This window comes from Sus scrofa, chromosome 18 (genome assembly GCF_000003025.6).
Source record: "Sus scrofa isolate TJ Tabasco breed Duroc chromosome 18, Sscrofa11.1, whole genome shotgun sequence".
In the NCBI taxonomy this organism is placed as follows: domain Eukaryota; kingdom Metazoa; phylum Chordata; class Mammalia; order Artiodactyla; family Suidae; genus Sus; species Sus scrofa.
In genome coordinates, this window is record NC_010460.4 from 8,219,132 (window position 1) to 8,235,549 (window position 16,418).

General features: G+C 42.9%; 1 protein-coding gene across 2 annotated transcripts in view; it reads left to right on the forward strand.

Moving 5' to 3' along the window:
* The window catches only part of KIAA1147 (KIAA1147 ortholog), a 55,994-nt gene that overhangs the window by 13,421 nt on the left and 26,155 nt on the right, over positions 1 to 16,418 (forward strand). For both annotated transcript variants that reach the window (XR_002340471.1, XM_003134603.6), the window contains exons 2-3: positions 11,193 to 11,292; positions 13,172 to 13,330. Coding sequence is in view for 1 of the 2 variants with exons in the window: in XM_003134603.6 (XP_003134651.4) it covers positions 11,193 to 11,292; positions 13,172 to 13,330 (259 nt within the window). In the remaining variant the exon portion in view is untranslated. The remainder of the gene's footprint in view (positions 1 to 11,192; positions 11,293 to 13,171; positions 13,331 to 16,418) is intronic.

Below are 16,418 nucleotides of genomic sequence, written 5' to 3' on the forward strand. Positions count from 1 at the left end.
TGGGTCCAGCATCGGTAAGCCTGGCTGCTACCCCCTACCCCCAGCCCAGTGTGATAAGCCTCAAGATAAGCAGCAATGCTCATGAGCTACCTGATGCTCCCTCCTGACCTTTGGACATAAACGTAGTAGTACAGCTACTGCTTCACTTTCCCTGTCTCAACTGGAAACATATACGGAAGGGAATTTCGAGAAATGTGATTCAGCCCAGCCAGGTCATGCATTACAAAGCCACCACACGTGTCGTCACCAGATGACAAGTACACGATTGTTTCCAGCAGTGCTGTTTGTATTAGCTTCAAATAGGAAGTAAGCTAAATGTGCATCAGCAGTTAAGGAGATAAGTAAGCTGCAGTGCATGCATAGGATGGAAATAATAAATGAACAAATTATTGCTGCAGGCATCACCATTGATAAATCTTTTTTTACTTTTTTGGTTGCACCTGTGCCGTCTGGAAGTTCCTGGGCCAGGGATCAAATCTGAGCCACAGCTTCAACTGCAGCAATGGTCACCCACTGTGCTGGGCTGGGAATGAAACCTACAGGATCATTAACCCACTGTGCCACAGCAGGAACTCCTGTTGACAAATCTTGGGAAAAATACTGAGCAAATGAGACAGGAGTTCCCTTGGTGGCACAGCAGGTTAAGGATCTGGTATTGTTACTGCTGTGGCTCAGGTCGCAGCTGTGGCACAGGATCCGTCCCTGGCCCAGGAACTTCTGAATGCCAAGGATGCAGCACCCCTCCCCCCCCAAAAAAAGCAAAAAAGAATACAAACTATTATTGCATTAATATAAATTTCAAAAACAGCAAAACTGATTTATGGTGTTAGAAGTCAGAATAATAGTTACCCTTGAGAGAGAGTTAGTGACTGATGGGACACAAGAAAGGCTTCATGGTAATGTCCTGCTTCTTAACCAGGGTTCTGCTAAACAGGTGTGTTTATACAGGGAAAACATCATGCTGCATGGTTATCATTGGTGCACTTCCTCCCACATTGGGATATTTTAATTTTTTTGGTAAGATTTTTATTTTTTGACTTATAGTTGATTTACAATGTTCTGTCAATTTCTGCTGTACAGGAAGGAGACCCAGTCTTATACACACACATACGTTATTTTTCTCACATTGTCTTCCATCATGTTCCATCACAAGTGACTAGATACAGTTCCCTGCGCTACACAGCAGGATCTCATTGCTTAACCACTCCAAATGCAATAGTTTGAATATACTAGCCCCAAACTCCCAGTTGATCCCACTCCACCCCCCCACCTCAACAATCACAGGTCTGTTCTCCAAGTCCATGGGTTTGTTTCTTTTCTATAGAAAGGTTCATTTGTGCCATATATTAGATTTCAGATTTGTCTTTCTCTTTCTGACTTACTTCTTTCAGTATGAGGGTCTCTAGTTCCATGCATGTTGCTGCAAATGGCATTATTTTGTTCTTTTTTATGGCTGAGTAATATTCCATTGTATATGTATCTCATATCTTTTTCTGTCTTTCTTTTTTTTGGGGGGGGGGCTCACCCTGCAACATATAGAAGTTCCCAGTCTAGGGGTCGAGTTGGAGCTGCAGCTGCCAGCCTACACCACAGTCACAACTCGAGATCCGAGCCACACCTGTGACCTGCAACACAGCTCACAATAATACCAGATCCTTAACCCACTGAGCAAGGCCAGGGATCGAACCCACATCCTCATGGATACTAGTTGGGCTCATTACCACTGAGCCACATTGGGAACTTCCTACTACATTTTCTTAATCCATTTATCTGCCAATGGACATTTAGGTTGTTTCCATGTCTCGTATATTGTGCATAGTGCTGCAACGAACATATGGGTGCATGTATCTTTTTCAATGAAAGCTTTGTCTGGATATATGCCCAGGAATAGGATTGCTGGGTCATCTGGTAGCTCTATATTTAGCTTTCTGAGATACCTCCATACTGTTTTCCATAGTTGTTGTACCAATTTACATTCCCGCCAACAGTGTAGGATGGTACCTTTTTCTCCACACCCTCTCCAGCATTTGTTATTTGTTGACTTGTTAATGATGGCCATTCTGATAGGTGTGAGGTGGTATGTCATAGTAGTTTTGATTTGCATTTCTCTAATAATTAGTTATGTTGAGCATTTTTTCGTGTGCCTGTTGGCCATGTGTATATCTTCTTTGGAAAAGCGACCTATTCAGGTCTTCTGCACATTTTTCAATTGTTTTTTGTTGTTGTTGTTGTTGTTGGTTTTTCTTGTTGTTGTTGTTTTGCTTGTTGTTGTTGAATTGTACAAGTTGTTTGTATATTTTAGAGATTAAGCTTTTGTCAGTTGCATCATTTGAAACTATTTTCTCCCCTGTATAGGTTGTCTTTTTGTGCTTTTTTAAAAGTGGTTTCCTTTGCTGTGCAAAAGCTTATCAGTTTGATTAGGTCCCATTGGTTTATTTTTGTTTTTATTTCTGTTGCCTTGGGAGAGTGACCTAAGAAAACATTTGTATGGTTGATGTCGGAGAATGTTTTGCCTCTGTTCTCTTCTAGGAGTTTGATGGTGTCTTATCTCATGTCTAAGTGTTTAAGCCATTTTGAGTTTATTTCTGTGCATAGTGTGAGAGTGTGTTCCAGTTTTATTGATTTATACGCAGCTGTCCAGTTTTCCCAGCACTACCTGCAAAAGAGACTTTTTCCCATTTTTTATTCTTGCCTCCTTTGTAAAAGATTAATTGACCACAGGTGTCTGGGTTTATGTCTGGGTTCTCTGTTCTGTTCCATTGGTCTGAGTGTCTATTTTGGTACCAGTACCACACTGTCTTGATTACTATAGCTTTGTAGTATTGTCTGAAGTCTGGGAGAATTAGGCCTCCTGCTTGGTTCTTTTTCCTCAGGATGGCTTTGGCAGTTCTGGGTCTTTTATGGTTCCATATAAATTTTTGGATTGTTCTAGTTTGTGAAAAACGTCATGGGTAATTTGATAGGGATTACACTGAATCTGTAGATTGCTTTGGGTAGTATGGCCATTTTAATGATATAAATTCTTTCACTCCAGGAGCATGGAATAGCTTTCCATTTCTTTGAATCCTCTTTAATTTCCTTGATTAATGCTTTAAAGTTCTCAGCATATAAGTCTTTCACCTCGTTAGTCAGGTTTATTCCTAGGTATTTAATTTTGGGGTGTGCCCTTTTAAAAAGTGTTGTGTTTTTGTATTCCCTGTCTACTGTTTCATTGTTAGTATACAGAAATGCAACCGATTTCTGAATGTTAATCTCATATCCTGCTGCTTTGCTGAATTCATTGATCAGTTCAAATAGTCTGTGTGGAGTCCTTGGGGTTTTCTGTATACAGAGTCATGTCATCTGCATAGAGTGACAGTTTTACCTCTTTTCCAATTTGGATACCTTTTATTTCTTTTGTTTGTCTGCTTGCTATGGCTAGGACTTCAATACTATGTTGAATAAAAGTGGTGAAGTTGGGCATCCTTGTCTTCAGATTTTAGCGGGAAGGCTTTCAGCTTTTCTCTGTTGAGTATTACATTGGCTGTGGGTTTGTCATGAATGGCTTCGATTGTGTTAAGTTTATGCTCCCTCTATACCCACATTGGTAAGAGTTTTATCATGAGTGGATGTTGGATTTTGTCAAAGCATCTATCAAGATGCATCTATCAAGATGATCATGTGGTTTTTTACTTTTCTTTTAAAAGTTATGTGGGAGTTCCCATTGTGGCTCAGCAGTAACAAACCTGACTAGTATCCATAAGGTTGCGGGTTCGACCCCTGGCCTTGCTCAGTAGGTCAAGAATTTCCTGCCTTGTGCTGCTGCAGCTCTAATACGACCCCTAGGCTGGGAACCTCCACATGCCGCAGGGGCAGCCCTAAAAAGACAAAAAAACAAACAAACAAAAGCAGCAAAAACCATGAACAAGGCGCAGGAAATAAAAATAGAAGTTGGGAATAAAGGAGAGTCTGACCTTTAAAAAAAAAAAAAGTTAATGTGGCATATGATGTTGATTGATTTGCATATGTTGAACCATCCTTGTAAACTTGGGGTGAATCTCACTTGGTTGTGGTGTATGATCTTTTTATATGTTGTTGTATTCTGTTGGATAAAATTCTGTTAAGAATTCTTGCATCTATATTCATCAAAGATATTGCCCTATAATTTTCTTTCTTGGTAGTATCTTTGTCTGGTTTTTGGTATTTGGGTGATGGTGGCTTCGTAGAATATCTTTGGGAGTGTTCCTTCTTCAATCTTTTGGAAAAGTTTAAGCAGGAGGGAAATAAGTTCTTTGTATGTTTGGCAGAATTCACCTGAGAAGCCATCTGATCCTGAACTTTTGTTTATAGGAAGTGTTTTTATTACATATTCAATTTCATTTCTAGTGATTGGTCTGTTGAGTTGATCTATTTCTTCTTGATTCAGCTTTGGCTGGTTGTAAGGCTCCAGAAAGTTGTCCATTTCTTCTATGTTGTCGCATTTGTTGGCTAGGTTGTCAGATTTGTTGGCGTATAATTGTTCATAGCATTCTCTTACAGTTTTTTTGTATTTTTGCAGTATCCATTGAGATTTCTCCTTTTTCGTTTCTTATTTTGTTGATTTGAGTTTTTTCTTTTCTTGGTGAGTCTGGCCAGAGGTTTGTTAATTTTGTTTACACTTTCAAAGAACCAGCTCTTGGTTTTATTAATTTTTTATATGGTTTTTTGAATCGCTATTTTATTGATTTCCTCTCTGACCTTTATCATTTCCTTCCTTCTGCTGACTTTAGGTTTTGTTTGTTCTAATTCTTTTAAGCGGTGGGTTAAGTTTCTAATTCTTGTAAGTGGTGTTTGAGATTTTTCTTCTTTTTTGAGGCCTATATTGCTATGAACTGCTCTCTAAGCACTGCTTTTGCCACATCCCATAAATTTTGAATGGTTGTGTCTTCATTATCATTTGTCTCTAGCTGTTTTTTAATTTCTCTTTTGATTTCCTCATTGATCCATTGGTTTTTTAGTAGCATGTTGTTTAGTCTCCATGTAGTCAGTTTTTTTTTCTTTTCCTGTGGTCGGTTTCTAGTTCCATGCCATTGTGGTCAGAGAAGATAGTTGAAATATTTTTTTTTTTTGTCTTTTTACCATTTCTAGGGCCGCTCCTGTGGCATGTGGAGGTTCCCAGGCTAGGGTAGGGGTCCAATCAGAGATGTAGCCAGTGGCCTACACCAGAGCCACAGCAACTCGGGATCCGAGCCGAGTCTGCGACCTACACCACAGCTCACGGCAACACCAGATCCTTGATCCGCTGAGTGAGGCCAGGGATCGAACCCGCAACCTCATGGTTCCTAGTTGGATTTGTTAACCATTGAGCCACAACGGGAACTCTGAAATAATTTATATACTCTTAAATATGTTGAGGTTAATTTTGTGCCCCAGTATGTGATCAGTCCTTGAGAATATTCATGTGCACTTGAAAAGAATGTATATTCTGATTTTTTTATGATGTAATGTCCTGAAAATGTCCATGAATTCTAACTTTTCCATTGTGTCATTTTGGATCTCTGTTGCCTTACTGATTTTTCTGTCTAGAGGATCTGTCCATTGATGTGAGTGGGGTGTTAAAGTCTCCTACTATGATTGTATTCCCATCAGTTTCTCCTTTTATGTCTGTTAGTATTTGTTGTAGGTATCTGGGTGCTCCTATATTAGGGGCATATAATATATATATTGTAATATCCTCTTCTTAAATGGATCCTTTTATCATTAAATAGTGTCTTTCTTTATGGCCTTCATTTTAAAGTCTATTTGTCTGATACGAGTATTGCCACTCCTGTTTTCCTGTTTTTTCCGTTCATATGAAATATCTTTTTCCATCCCCTCACTTTCAATTTATATGTGTCCTTTGCTCTAAAGTGAGTCTCTTGTAGGCAGCATATTGTAGGCTCTTGCTTTTTTATCCAGTCTGCCACTCTGTGTCTTTTGATTGGAGCATTCAGTCCATTGACATTTAAGGTAATTACTGATAAATATGTATTTATTGCCATTTTAAACCTTGTTTTCCAGTTGATTCTATGTATCTCTTTTCTTCCTTTTTTTTGGTAGGATGATTTCCTATTATTTTATGCTTGTGTCCTCTTCTTTTTAGTTTTTGTGGATGTAATGTTTGGTTTTGATTCGTGGTTGCTCTATTTTTCAAGTATGTTGACCCCTTCTTATATCTGCTTACTTCAGCCTGATAGTCGTCTAGGCTCAAACACATTCTAAAAAAAAGAGTCTAGATTTTCTTACTTTCCTTCCCCACATTTTATGATTTTGATGTCCTTTTTAAACATCTTCTTGTTTGTCTTTTGCCGTTCCTTGTGTTTAATGTTGCTTTTAGAAGAATGGGTAGAGTATTGCTGTACTTTAGTTTTTTTTTTTTTTTTTTTTTGGTTGCTGGAGAAAATATTTATTCTTCTATTTTATTTATTTTTTTTGTCATTTTAGGGCTGCACCCATGCCACATGGAGATTCCCAGGCTAGGGGTTGAATTGGAGCTGTAGCCACTGGCCTGTGCCACAGCCCACAGCCATAGCAATGTGGGATCCAAGCGAGCTGCGTCTGCGACCTACACCACAGCTCACGGTAACACCAGATCCTTAACCCACTGAGCGAGGCCAGGAGTTGAACCTGCGTCCTCATGGATGCTAGTCAGATTCATTTCTGTTGAGCCACAGTGGGAACTCCTCCTTCTATTTTAAATGATATTCTTCCTGGATAGAGTCTTCTAGGCTGCAGATTTTTCCCTTTTAGAACTTTGAATGTATCTTGCCACTCTCTTCCAGGCTGTAGTGATTCTGTAGAGAAATCTGCAGATAGCCTCATGGGAGTTCACTTATAATTAACTCTTTATTTTTCTCTTGCTGCCTTTAGAATCCTCTTTAACTTTTGCCATTTTTATTATAATATGTCTTGGTGTGGGCCTGTTTGGGTTCAACTTGTTTGGGGCCTTCTCTGCTTCCTGTGTCTTGATATCTGCTTCCTTTAGATTTGGAAAATTTTCAGCCATAACTTCTTCAAATATATTTTCAACCCCCTTTCTTTTTCTTCTCCTTCTGGAATCCCTGTTATGTGTAGATTGGCCCTTTTTTATATTATCCCATAGATCTCATATATTGCTTTCATGTTTTTGCACTTGGTTTTCTGTCTGCTATCCCAATTGGTTGATTTCCGTTATTCTATTTTCCAAGTCACTAATCCGTTCCTCTGCATTATCCATCTGCTGTTCAGTAACTTTAACTCAGCTTGCATCTCTGCAAATGAATTTTCTAATTTTTCTTGGCTCCTGCTTATAGTTTCTAGTTCCTTTCTAAAATAATCTGCATTAATGTTTATATCTGCTCTTAATTCCTTCGTATTTGCTCTTCATTCCTTCAGTATTTTTACTATCTCCTTTTTGAACTTGGTGTCTGTTAGACCGCAGAGGTCTGTTTCATTATTTGCTCCTTCAGGTGAATTCTCCTGTTCTTTTACCTGGGAATGGTTCCTGAACTTCTTCATTTTGCTTATATATATATTTTTTATTCTGTGAGTTTAGGGGAAACAACTACTGTAGTCTTAGAGGGCTATTTATATGTGTGAGTGCCCCTGTGTATTTTGTGAGAGCTTCCTTTTAAAGTTTAGGGTGCTTCCTTTTTATGTTTATGTTCTGTGTGAACAACTCCATGATTCCAGGGAGATGGAGGCAATGGGGAGGGCTGGTAGCCAGTGCCTGGTTGCTGGGCCCTTGCCACTGTCAAGGACCCACGGGAAGGTGGCACAGGCTGCTCCTAGTTGCAGGGCCCTGGGAAGTGACAGTGATCAAGCAGGTGTAGCTGGCTTCTAGAACATTTGGCTGTGGCAGCAGCAGGTCAGGTGTGTTCCCAGGGGAGTGAGAGCAACAACGGGTGGTGCTCGATTGAAGTGCCCTCTTCTTTGCTGACCTCTGAGGTGCCCAGGGCCACAGGTGGTGCCTGTTCACAGGCCCCTGGTGGTGGAAGGCCAGGTCCACCTCTGGTTTTCTGAGATGACTGCTGTGGTTTGCCGCTGCCACCAATAGATCACACAAGAGGTGATGTGTGGCACTTAGATCCCTGCTGCCCTTAGCCCACACTAGAGGCGCCCTGTCACCTATAGCCAGCACAAGTGGCTTCTTGCCACCTGCAGCCTGCACCAGAGGTACCCCACCCTCTGAGAGTCCACACACAGGGGAAGGGATTTCTGTGGCCGTCTGCCCCTCTTCCTCTCGCCCTCCCCAGCAATGGTGCCCAGACCTCCTTCTGGGTCCCTCTCAGCTGTGGCATTCTGTTCCCCTGCCTGTGGCACACCGCTCCCTAGCCCCTCAGGCTGTCTCCACCCAGCGAGCCCCAGTCCTCTCCCTGGAACTGACCTCCAAAGCCCGAGTCTCAGTGCCCGGTCCCCGCCCAAGCATCTCAGGCTGTGGTGTCTGGGCTAGTGGTGCAGATGATCTGTGTGGCGCTCTCTGATTTGCCCTCCTCAGTCCAGCTGCTGAGCTTTTCTCCCCAACCTGGTGGTCCTTCCATCTCAGCCTAGCTCCCGTCAGTTAGGTGGCTTCCCAGGGTGTGGGTTCCTTTCCTCCTTGCCAGCTCCCTCTCAGATGTGCTAGTCCCATCCTGATTCCTTTTCTCTCACTTTTGCTTTTGTTCTACCCAGTTATGTAGAGGATTTGTTGCCCTTCGAGGGAAGTTTAAGGTCTTGCCAGCATTCCGTAGGTGTTCTGTGTGAATTGTTATACATGTAGATGGGTTTTTTGGGTTTTTTTTTTGTCTTTTTTTTTGCTATTTATTGGGCCGCTTCCGCAGCATATGGAGATTCCCAGGCTAGGGGTCCAATCGGAGCTGTAGCCACTGGCCTATGCAAGAGCCACAGCAACGCAGGATCCGAGCCGAGTCTGCGACCTATACCACGGCTCACGGCAACACCGGATCGTTAACCCACTGAGCAAGGGCAGGGACCGAACCCGCAACCTCATGGTTCCTAGTCGGATTCGTTAACCACTGCGCCATGACGGGAACTCCAGGTTTTTTTTTTTTTTTTTTTTTTTTTTAATGTGTGTCTGAGAGAAGGTAAGTGCCATGTCTTACTCCTCCGTCATCTTGATCCTTCTCCCTGGTGCACGTTTTAAAACATATCCTTCAGCACAAAGTTTAGGTGTCTTAAAGATTTAGCAAGTCATTGCGTAGTCATGGACAGGCTGGGGCAGAACTAAGTTAAGAGTGAGATGAACCCCATATGGAGTGGTGGGGGGCAGGGGGACAAGGCAGCAGGTACTAGAAGAAGCAGGTGAGAGGACAGAATCTACTGAGGGTCCTCGCAGCTCTTTCTGAGTCTGTCCCTTTCCTAGGCTTTAACTGCTGCCATCATGAAAGGTTAGGACCGTGTACACAGCAGGCTCATCAGCAAAAGCACCCACACGGCGTAGCTCATGATCCTCTAGATTTGGGATGGGTTCCAACCCCTTAAGTTCCCTGCGTATCCTGATGCACAACACAGGGTGAAAGCCCCTGGGCCAAGCAGACAGTAGCAGTGGGTGTTAAACGGGAAGACGGGAATGTAGGGGAACTTGTGTTCAAAACCTTGCCTTTATCCCCACGATCACCCCCAGCCCCCGTTTTTTTCTTGTCTTTAACTCTGACAAATACAGCGCTGTCTTAGCCTTTCTGTTTTACGAAATCTTAAAGCTTTTTTTTTCATGCTTATTGTTGTTGTTATTATTATTTTTTATTATTATTGCTTTTTTAGGGCTGCACCCAAGGCATGTGGAAGTTCCCAGGCTAGGGGTCCAATCAGAGCTGCAGCTGCCAGCCTACACCACAGCCACAGCAACGTGGGACGCAAGCCACCTCTGCAACTCATGGCAATGAGTGGGGCCAGGGATTGAACCTGCATCCTCACGGATACTAGTCAGGTTCTCAACCCACTGAGCCACATGAGGAACTCCCCATGCATTTCAAAAATTTTTGGCTCATTGATTAGTTGTTCCGATTCATGATTCCTCTCTTGAAAATGAACCACTGGTAAGTGCCTTCCGCTGTTGTATATAATATAGGCTGATCTCCTCCAATGGCTGCCATGTTCGGAGTCTGCATGGTGTGAAGGTAGACTGGACGTGTGATACGTCTGATGCCCCAAACAGTTATCTGAAAGACTATTGCCTGGGATTATTGGCAGTATTTCTAATGCCTAGGAAATTAGGATTTGAGTTGTCGATGAGTGTGTTCTAAAGTGAAATCTCACATGTGTCTTAGTATTTTTATTTGGAAAAGTTTTGAATGTGCAAGAAAAAAATAGGACATATTTTTATAGTGTTCTCTCCATCCTCTAGGGAAAACTGCTATAGTGAAATTCTCTGATTCCCTCAATCTCATGGATGCTTGTCATTGCCGTGTTCTAAAAATCCTACATTATCCTCTGTCATTGGATTTACCCCCCAGAACTGTAATCCCTGGTTTCTTTGTTTATCCTTTTTTTGTGTGTGTGTCTCCCCAAAATGTAACCTGTTTGAGAGGTCGGGGACTCTGTCTTATTTGACTTTGTAGCTGTAACATCTAGCTCAGTAGAAACTCACTAATTAATGATGAGTGTATGAGCCCTTAAATTCTGGAAGCAAAGAACTGGTGTCTGGACCTTGGAGAAGGGCTTCATTTGGGGGGAGAGGGGAAAGAGCTGGGGACAAAAGCAGGGCTACAGTGGTCAGAGAAGAAGGAAAAGACCCAAAATAGTACTCTCTCATGGGAGTCAAGGAAAAAGGGGACAAATTTTTGAGGAATTATCAAATGCCACACAGAGATCGATGAAAATGCAAATTAAAAAGAGTATGGGGTTTATGAAAGTCATTAGTGGCCGTGGAAAAGCAAGATGGAAGTAAAATCCATCTTCAAGGGGTCAAGTTGGGTGGGGCGGAAGATGAAAACATGCTCTTAGAAGAAAGGAGATTTGGGGGTGGCCAAATGGAATGGCAGACCCAAAGCCAGCAGGTCGCTCAGAAGGAGAGCTCCATTTATTTGAAGGCAGAGCTTGGGGTGTCTTCGTGGCCCATCCACTGGCCTATGGGATGGCTCAGGAGCTCTGCCAGCACGTGGCTGATGATGGGATGAGCCGCTTGAGGATCCTGGGGGTCGAGTTAGCAGTGCGTTGACTGGGAAGCCCAGCCCTGCCCTAAGCCCTTTGAATGATTTTGTTTCTTTAACGCCCTGCAGGAAACATGGTAGAATGGTGCTTACCTCAAGATATTGACCTTGAAGGTGTTGAGTTCAAGTCCATGGCCAGTGGGTCCCATAAAGTTCAATCTGATTTCATGTAAGTACTTTTTTTTATTTTTAATTTTTATTTTTTGCCTTTTTTGGGGTAGGGGGGCCTTACCTACGGCATATGGGAAGTTCCCAGGCAAGGGGTCAAATTGGAGCCATAGCTGACAGCCTGCGCCACAGCCACAGCATTAGATCCGGGATGCATCTTGACGTACACCACAGCTCACGGCAATGCTGGATCCTTAACCCATTGAGTGAGGCCAGGGATCAAACCCGCATCCTCATGGATATTAGTCGGGTTCATTACCACTGAGCCACAGTGGAAACTCCTCATGGAAGTACTTCTGAATACAAGTCTTATCTGTACCATTTCTGCTCCCCTCATGCTTTCTGCAGAGAATAAGGGTTCTCAGCAGGGCCTCTTCAGCAGGTGTGTGTAAATGCCCTGAAAATATATGTACCGGTTTATGCTTCTTTCTAGCAAGAAGTTCCAAAGCTGGGAGTTACCTTCATGCAGTGGAAACTAGGAATCCGGCTAGGAACCATGAGGTTGCGGGTTCGATCCCAGGCCTCAGTCAGTGGGTCAGGGATCTGGTATTGCCATGAGCTGTGGTGTAGGTTGCAGATGTGGCTCAGATCCCATGTTGCTTTGGCTGTGGTGTAGACCAGTGGCTAGCTCCAATTAGACCCCTAGCCTGGGAACTTCCACCATATGCCACGGCTGTAGCCCTAAAAAGGAAAAAAAAAAAAAAAAAAAAAAAAAAAACTTCTAAAGTTTTCATTAGGTTCCCAGTGGATTTCATGATCCGAAAATGTTAAGAACTCCTGCCATAGGGTTCTCTCCTTTCCTAAACCTTGCCTGAGGTTTGGCTTTAATAAAAGAATAGAGTTTGGGTTCCATTTGGGTTAAGACACTGATGTGCTAGAACTTGCAACTCCAGCTCTGAGTAGGGCCGGTTTGTAGTCCGGTGTAATTAAGATTCTTGTGAGGAGAAAACAGAACATAGGGGTAATGGACTAGCTTTCATTTCTCTTTGGGCTGAAACCATGACGGACATGAGTGTGTGAAAGGGGAAGGAAATAAAGTGACATTTTGGTCAAATGTTCTTAGGGTTTTTTTTTGTTTTTTTGTTTTTTTTTTTTTTTAAGGGCTGCACCCTCAGCATAGGGAAGTTCCCAGGCTAGGGGCCAAATTGGAGCTGCAGCTGCCTGCAGCACAGCCACAGCAATGCCGGATCTGAGTCACATCTGTGGCAGTCACAGCTCATGGCAACACCGGATCCTTAACCCGCTGAACAGGACCAGGTAGAATCCTCATCCTCATGGATACTAGTTGGTTCCGTTACTGTTGAGCCACAACGGGAACTCCCAGTGTTCCATTAAAAATATCAGAGGGAGTTCCTGCTGTGGCCCAGCGGGTTAAGAATCCGGTCGCTTCAGAGGCACAGGTTCGGTCCCCGGCCCAGTGACGTAGGTTGAGCTGGCATTGCTGCAGCTGTGGCTCTCATTCAGTCCTTGGCCTGGGAACTTCCATATGCCTCAGGTGTAGCCATGAAAAAAAAAATTAGAGACTTGGTAAGTGAGCAAGGAATCAACACGGTTTATGCTAATAAAACAGAGGTCCCCCCACCAAGTCAGTTGTCATGCAGGAGAGAAGGGCTGTGTCCATTGTCATGGGCAGATGAGCAGCAGGCTTTGCAGAGATCAAGTCCTGGCTCCAGAGGGATGACCTTGGCAGGTTCCATCGTCTCTTTAAGGCTTGGTTGTCTCTCCTGCAAGGTTGAGTGGCTTGGGCCAGCTGTTCCCCTGAGATTCTAGAACAGGTTTTTTCAGCCTGAGCAGCCTCATGTTGAGCCCTGGAGACTGTGTCTCAGGAAAAAATAAGATTTCTCTCTCTGACTTTGAGCCTCACTACATGTCTGTTCTAGCTACTTCCGGAAGGGGCCCTTCTTCGGCCTGGCCTGCTTCGCCAACATGCCCGTGGAGAGCGAGCTGGAGCGCGGCGCCCGCATGAAGTCAGTGGGCATCCTGTCCCCATCTTACACCCTGCTTTACCGGTACATGCACTTCCTGGAGAATCAAGTTCGGTAGGTGGCTCACACACGAGGGCTGGGAGGAGGCGGCTCGGCCGGCCCATGTGGTGTGAGGGGCCCCTGGGGGAGAGGTCATGGGCCGAACCTCAGATGCCTCTCTAAGAACGTCTGTGGCCACATTTCACACCTCAGATGGTGGTCTTGGTGTTGCAGCCAACATCCTGCATAATGATGCTTCATCCTCGAATGAAAGGTGGGGTCGATTTTGCTTTCAGTTGATATTAATATTGTCATCAATTTTATTGAATTACGTCATTGACAATGATCTTTGCTTACCCTAAACCACAGTCATTAACTTCATTGCCCCAGACAAACAGACTCTCAATGTGTTTTTTTTTTATTTTTTCTTTTTTAACACCTAATCATTTGTTACTTGGGCAATTATTAAGATTGGGGATAATAGGAAGGGAATTTTTAACAGAAGCAGCAAAGCTATTAGTGTTTTTTCATCATGTGAAGAATCTAATTTTCTTTCAGATTTTGAGGGAGTAATTCATCCGTAATCCCTGAAGCACTGTTAAAATGTTAGCACATTTGCATCCCTTCTGGTACACGTGTGTGTACTTGAAAAAATATATTTACATACTTGGCACTATGTTGTAAACATATTTTTATATCCTGTACTTTAAAAAGTTTTATCATTTTAGTTTTCAGTACAACAGTCTTTCTTGATCATCACCTTTGAAAGGATATAAAATTTCTCATTTGTGGCAAAAATGCTTATTATTTAAAAACGAAAAGAGAAAACAAAACAAAACAAAACAAGGAGTTCCCATCCTGGCACAGTGGTTAACGAATCCGACTATGAACCGTGAGGTTGCGGGTTCGGTCCCTGCCCTTGCTCAGTGGGTTAACGATCCGGGGTTGCCGTGAGCTGTGGTGTAGGTTGCAGACGCGGTTCGGATCCCGCATTGCTGTGGTTCTGGTGTAGGCCAGAGGCTTCAGCTCCGATTAGACCCTTAGCCTGGGAACGTCCATGTGCCACGGGAGCAGCCCTTAATGCAAAAAGGCAAAAAAAAAAAGTATGTGCAAGTATAAATGAATTTTCACAAAACTCCCAAATCTTAACACTCGGGGGGACATCCATTGTCACTATTCAGTGATTGTAAAATCGACATAGCCGTAACAAAAATAGGATTCATATTTTATGAAGATTTAATTTTATCAACTAGGCTGGTTTGGAGTATGTTCAATTTTGTTTGTATATATTAGAGGAAAAGAGTAAGTGAAACTGAAGGCATTGTCAGACGTTAAGTGAATCTTTTTTCACAGGAAGATCTATTATTTTTTAAATAATCCTCCAAGGTTCAGAAAAAAAGACTATGACAAGCACGACATGGTGTCATGCTTACTGAGAAGTAACGCATGTGTGGGAAAGGGCACAAATCTCTGGTTAGTGTCGTCAGTGTTTGTAGGTTGTGTTTCACTCGTCTTGCACGTCTTCCCAGAACGCCTCCCCGGCTTTATTTCTGAGCTTGCATGTATTGTGGGATTTATTACAGTTAGTTCTGTGATCATAATTTCCACTCTTCTGAGGTCTCAGTTAATTGTTTACAACCACATCCAGGCCTTAGCTGTGGCTCGCTGCATCCCTGGGTTCCTGGTTTATTTCTTGGTTGCTTAGATTTTGCTGTCAAGCACTTTTTTAAATGAAAGGCTCATGGTGCTGCCTTCTGAAATCTCGCATGCTTCATCGTATTGGTCTTTTACCTTTACTTTCGGGGCTGGGTGTCAGACCCTTAAGGGGTCTTAAATCTTAAGTCATTTCTGTAAGATAATTAAGGGGGCTTAAATCTTTGCTTCCTCTCAGGATGCTATAAATATTGCTCTGTTGTTTTTTTGTTGTTGTCTCTCTCTTTTTTTTTTTTTTTTTTTTTTTTTTTTAAGGGCCGCACCCACAGCATGTGGAGGTTCCCAGGCTAGGGGTCGATTCAGAGCTGTAGCCTCTGGCCTACACCACAGCCACAGCAATGTCAGATCCAAAGCGCGTCTGCAAACTTACACCACGGCCCACGGCAACACCAGATCCTTAACCCATTGAGTGAGGCCATGGATCGAACCTGCGTCCTCATGGATACTAGTCGGATTCGTTACTGCTGAGCCATGACGGGAACTCCTGCTCTGCTGTCCTCTGATAGGGGTTCTTTCAGAGAAGTGTCTTTTGTTTGGACCCCTATAGACTCTTTTATCTGTGATGTTTCTTTAAAAAAAAATTTTTTTTTTAATTTTTTTTTTGTCTTTTGTCCTTTTTTTAGGGCCGCTCCCTCAGCACATGGAGGTTCCCAGGCTAGGGGTCCAATCAGAGCTGTAGCCACTGGCCTACACCACAGACAGAGCAATGCGGGATCTGAGCTGTGTCTGCAACCTACACCACAGCTCAGAGCAATGCCGGGTCCTTAACCCACTGAGTGAGGCCAGGGATCGAACCTGCAACCTCATGGTTCCTAGTCGGATTCGTTTCTGCTACGCCACGACGGGAACTCCTATCTGTGATATTTCTGAATGGTGTTTTTTTTTTGTTTGGTTGGTTTTATCCCTAGTTTGTCCCTTTTGATCTGTAGATAAGACTTTTATTTTTAATTTCAAGGACTTTTCCTTCTAACAATGAGATACTCAACTTTCCCATCCCATTTTGCCTTTTTCTCTGGGAACACCCGCTATGCTTATGTTTTCTGTCCATCATCCCCCATATTTTTCATTTTGATGATGATTTTAATAGCTCCTTAGTGCTACAGCTGTACCATGGGTTTACTTGATTATTCCCTTTGGTAGAGCAGTTAGCATGTTTCTGATTTTTTTTTTTTAACTGCTCTCTACATTTTGGAGCTGTGAAAAATATTTTTCTGAATTTGAAATATTTCCTTAGTTTTGTGTCTCAGAAGGCATAAATACTGTGTTTAACATAAAGAACATTTTGATTGGGATCTTGACACTTTTAAAAAATGAGTAACTCCTTTTGAAGAATGTATTTCTCAAGGAGGTAATAGACTTTCATGGCTCAAAAGCCAAAAATTAGGAGGTATTCAATTAGAGTCCTGGGCTAAATGGTGGTACAGAAGCCCCAAAACGCAATGGCTCAAAT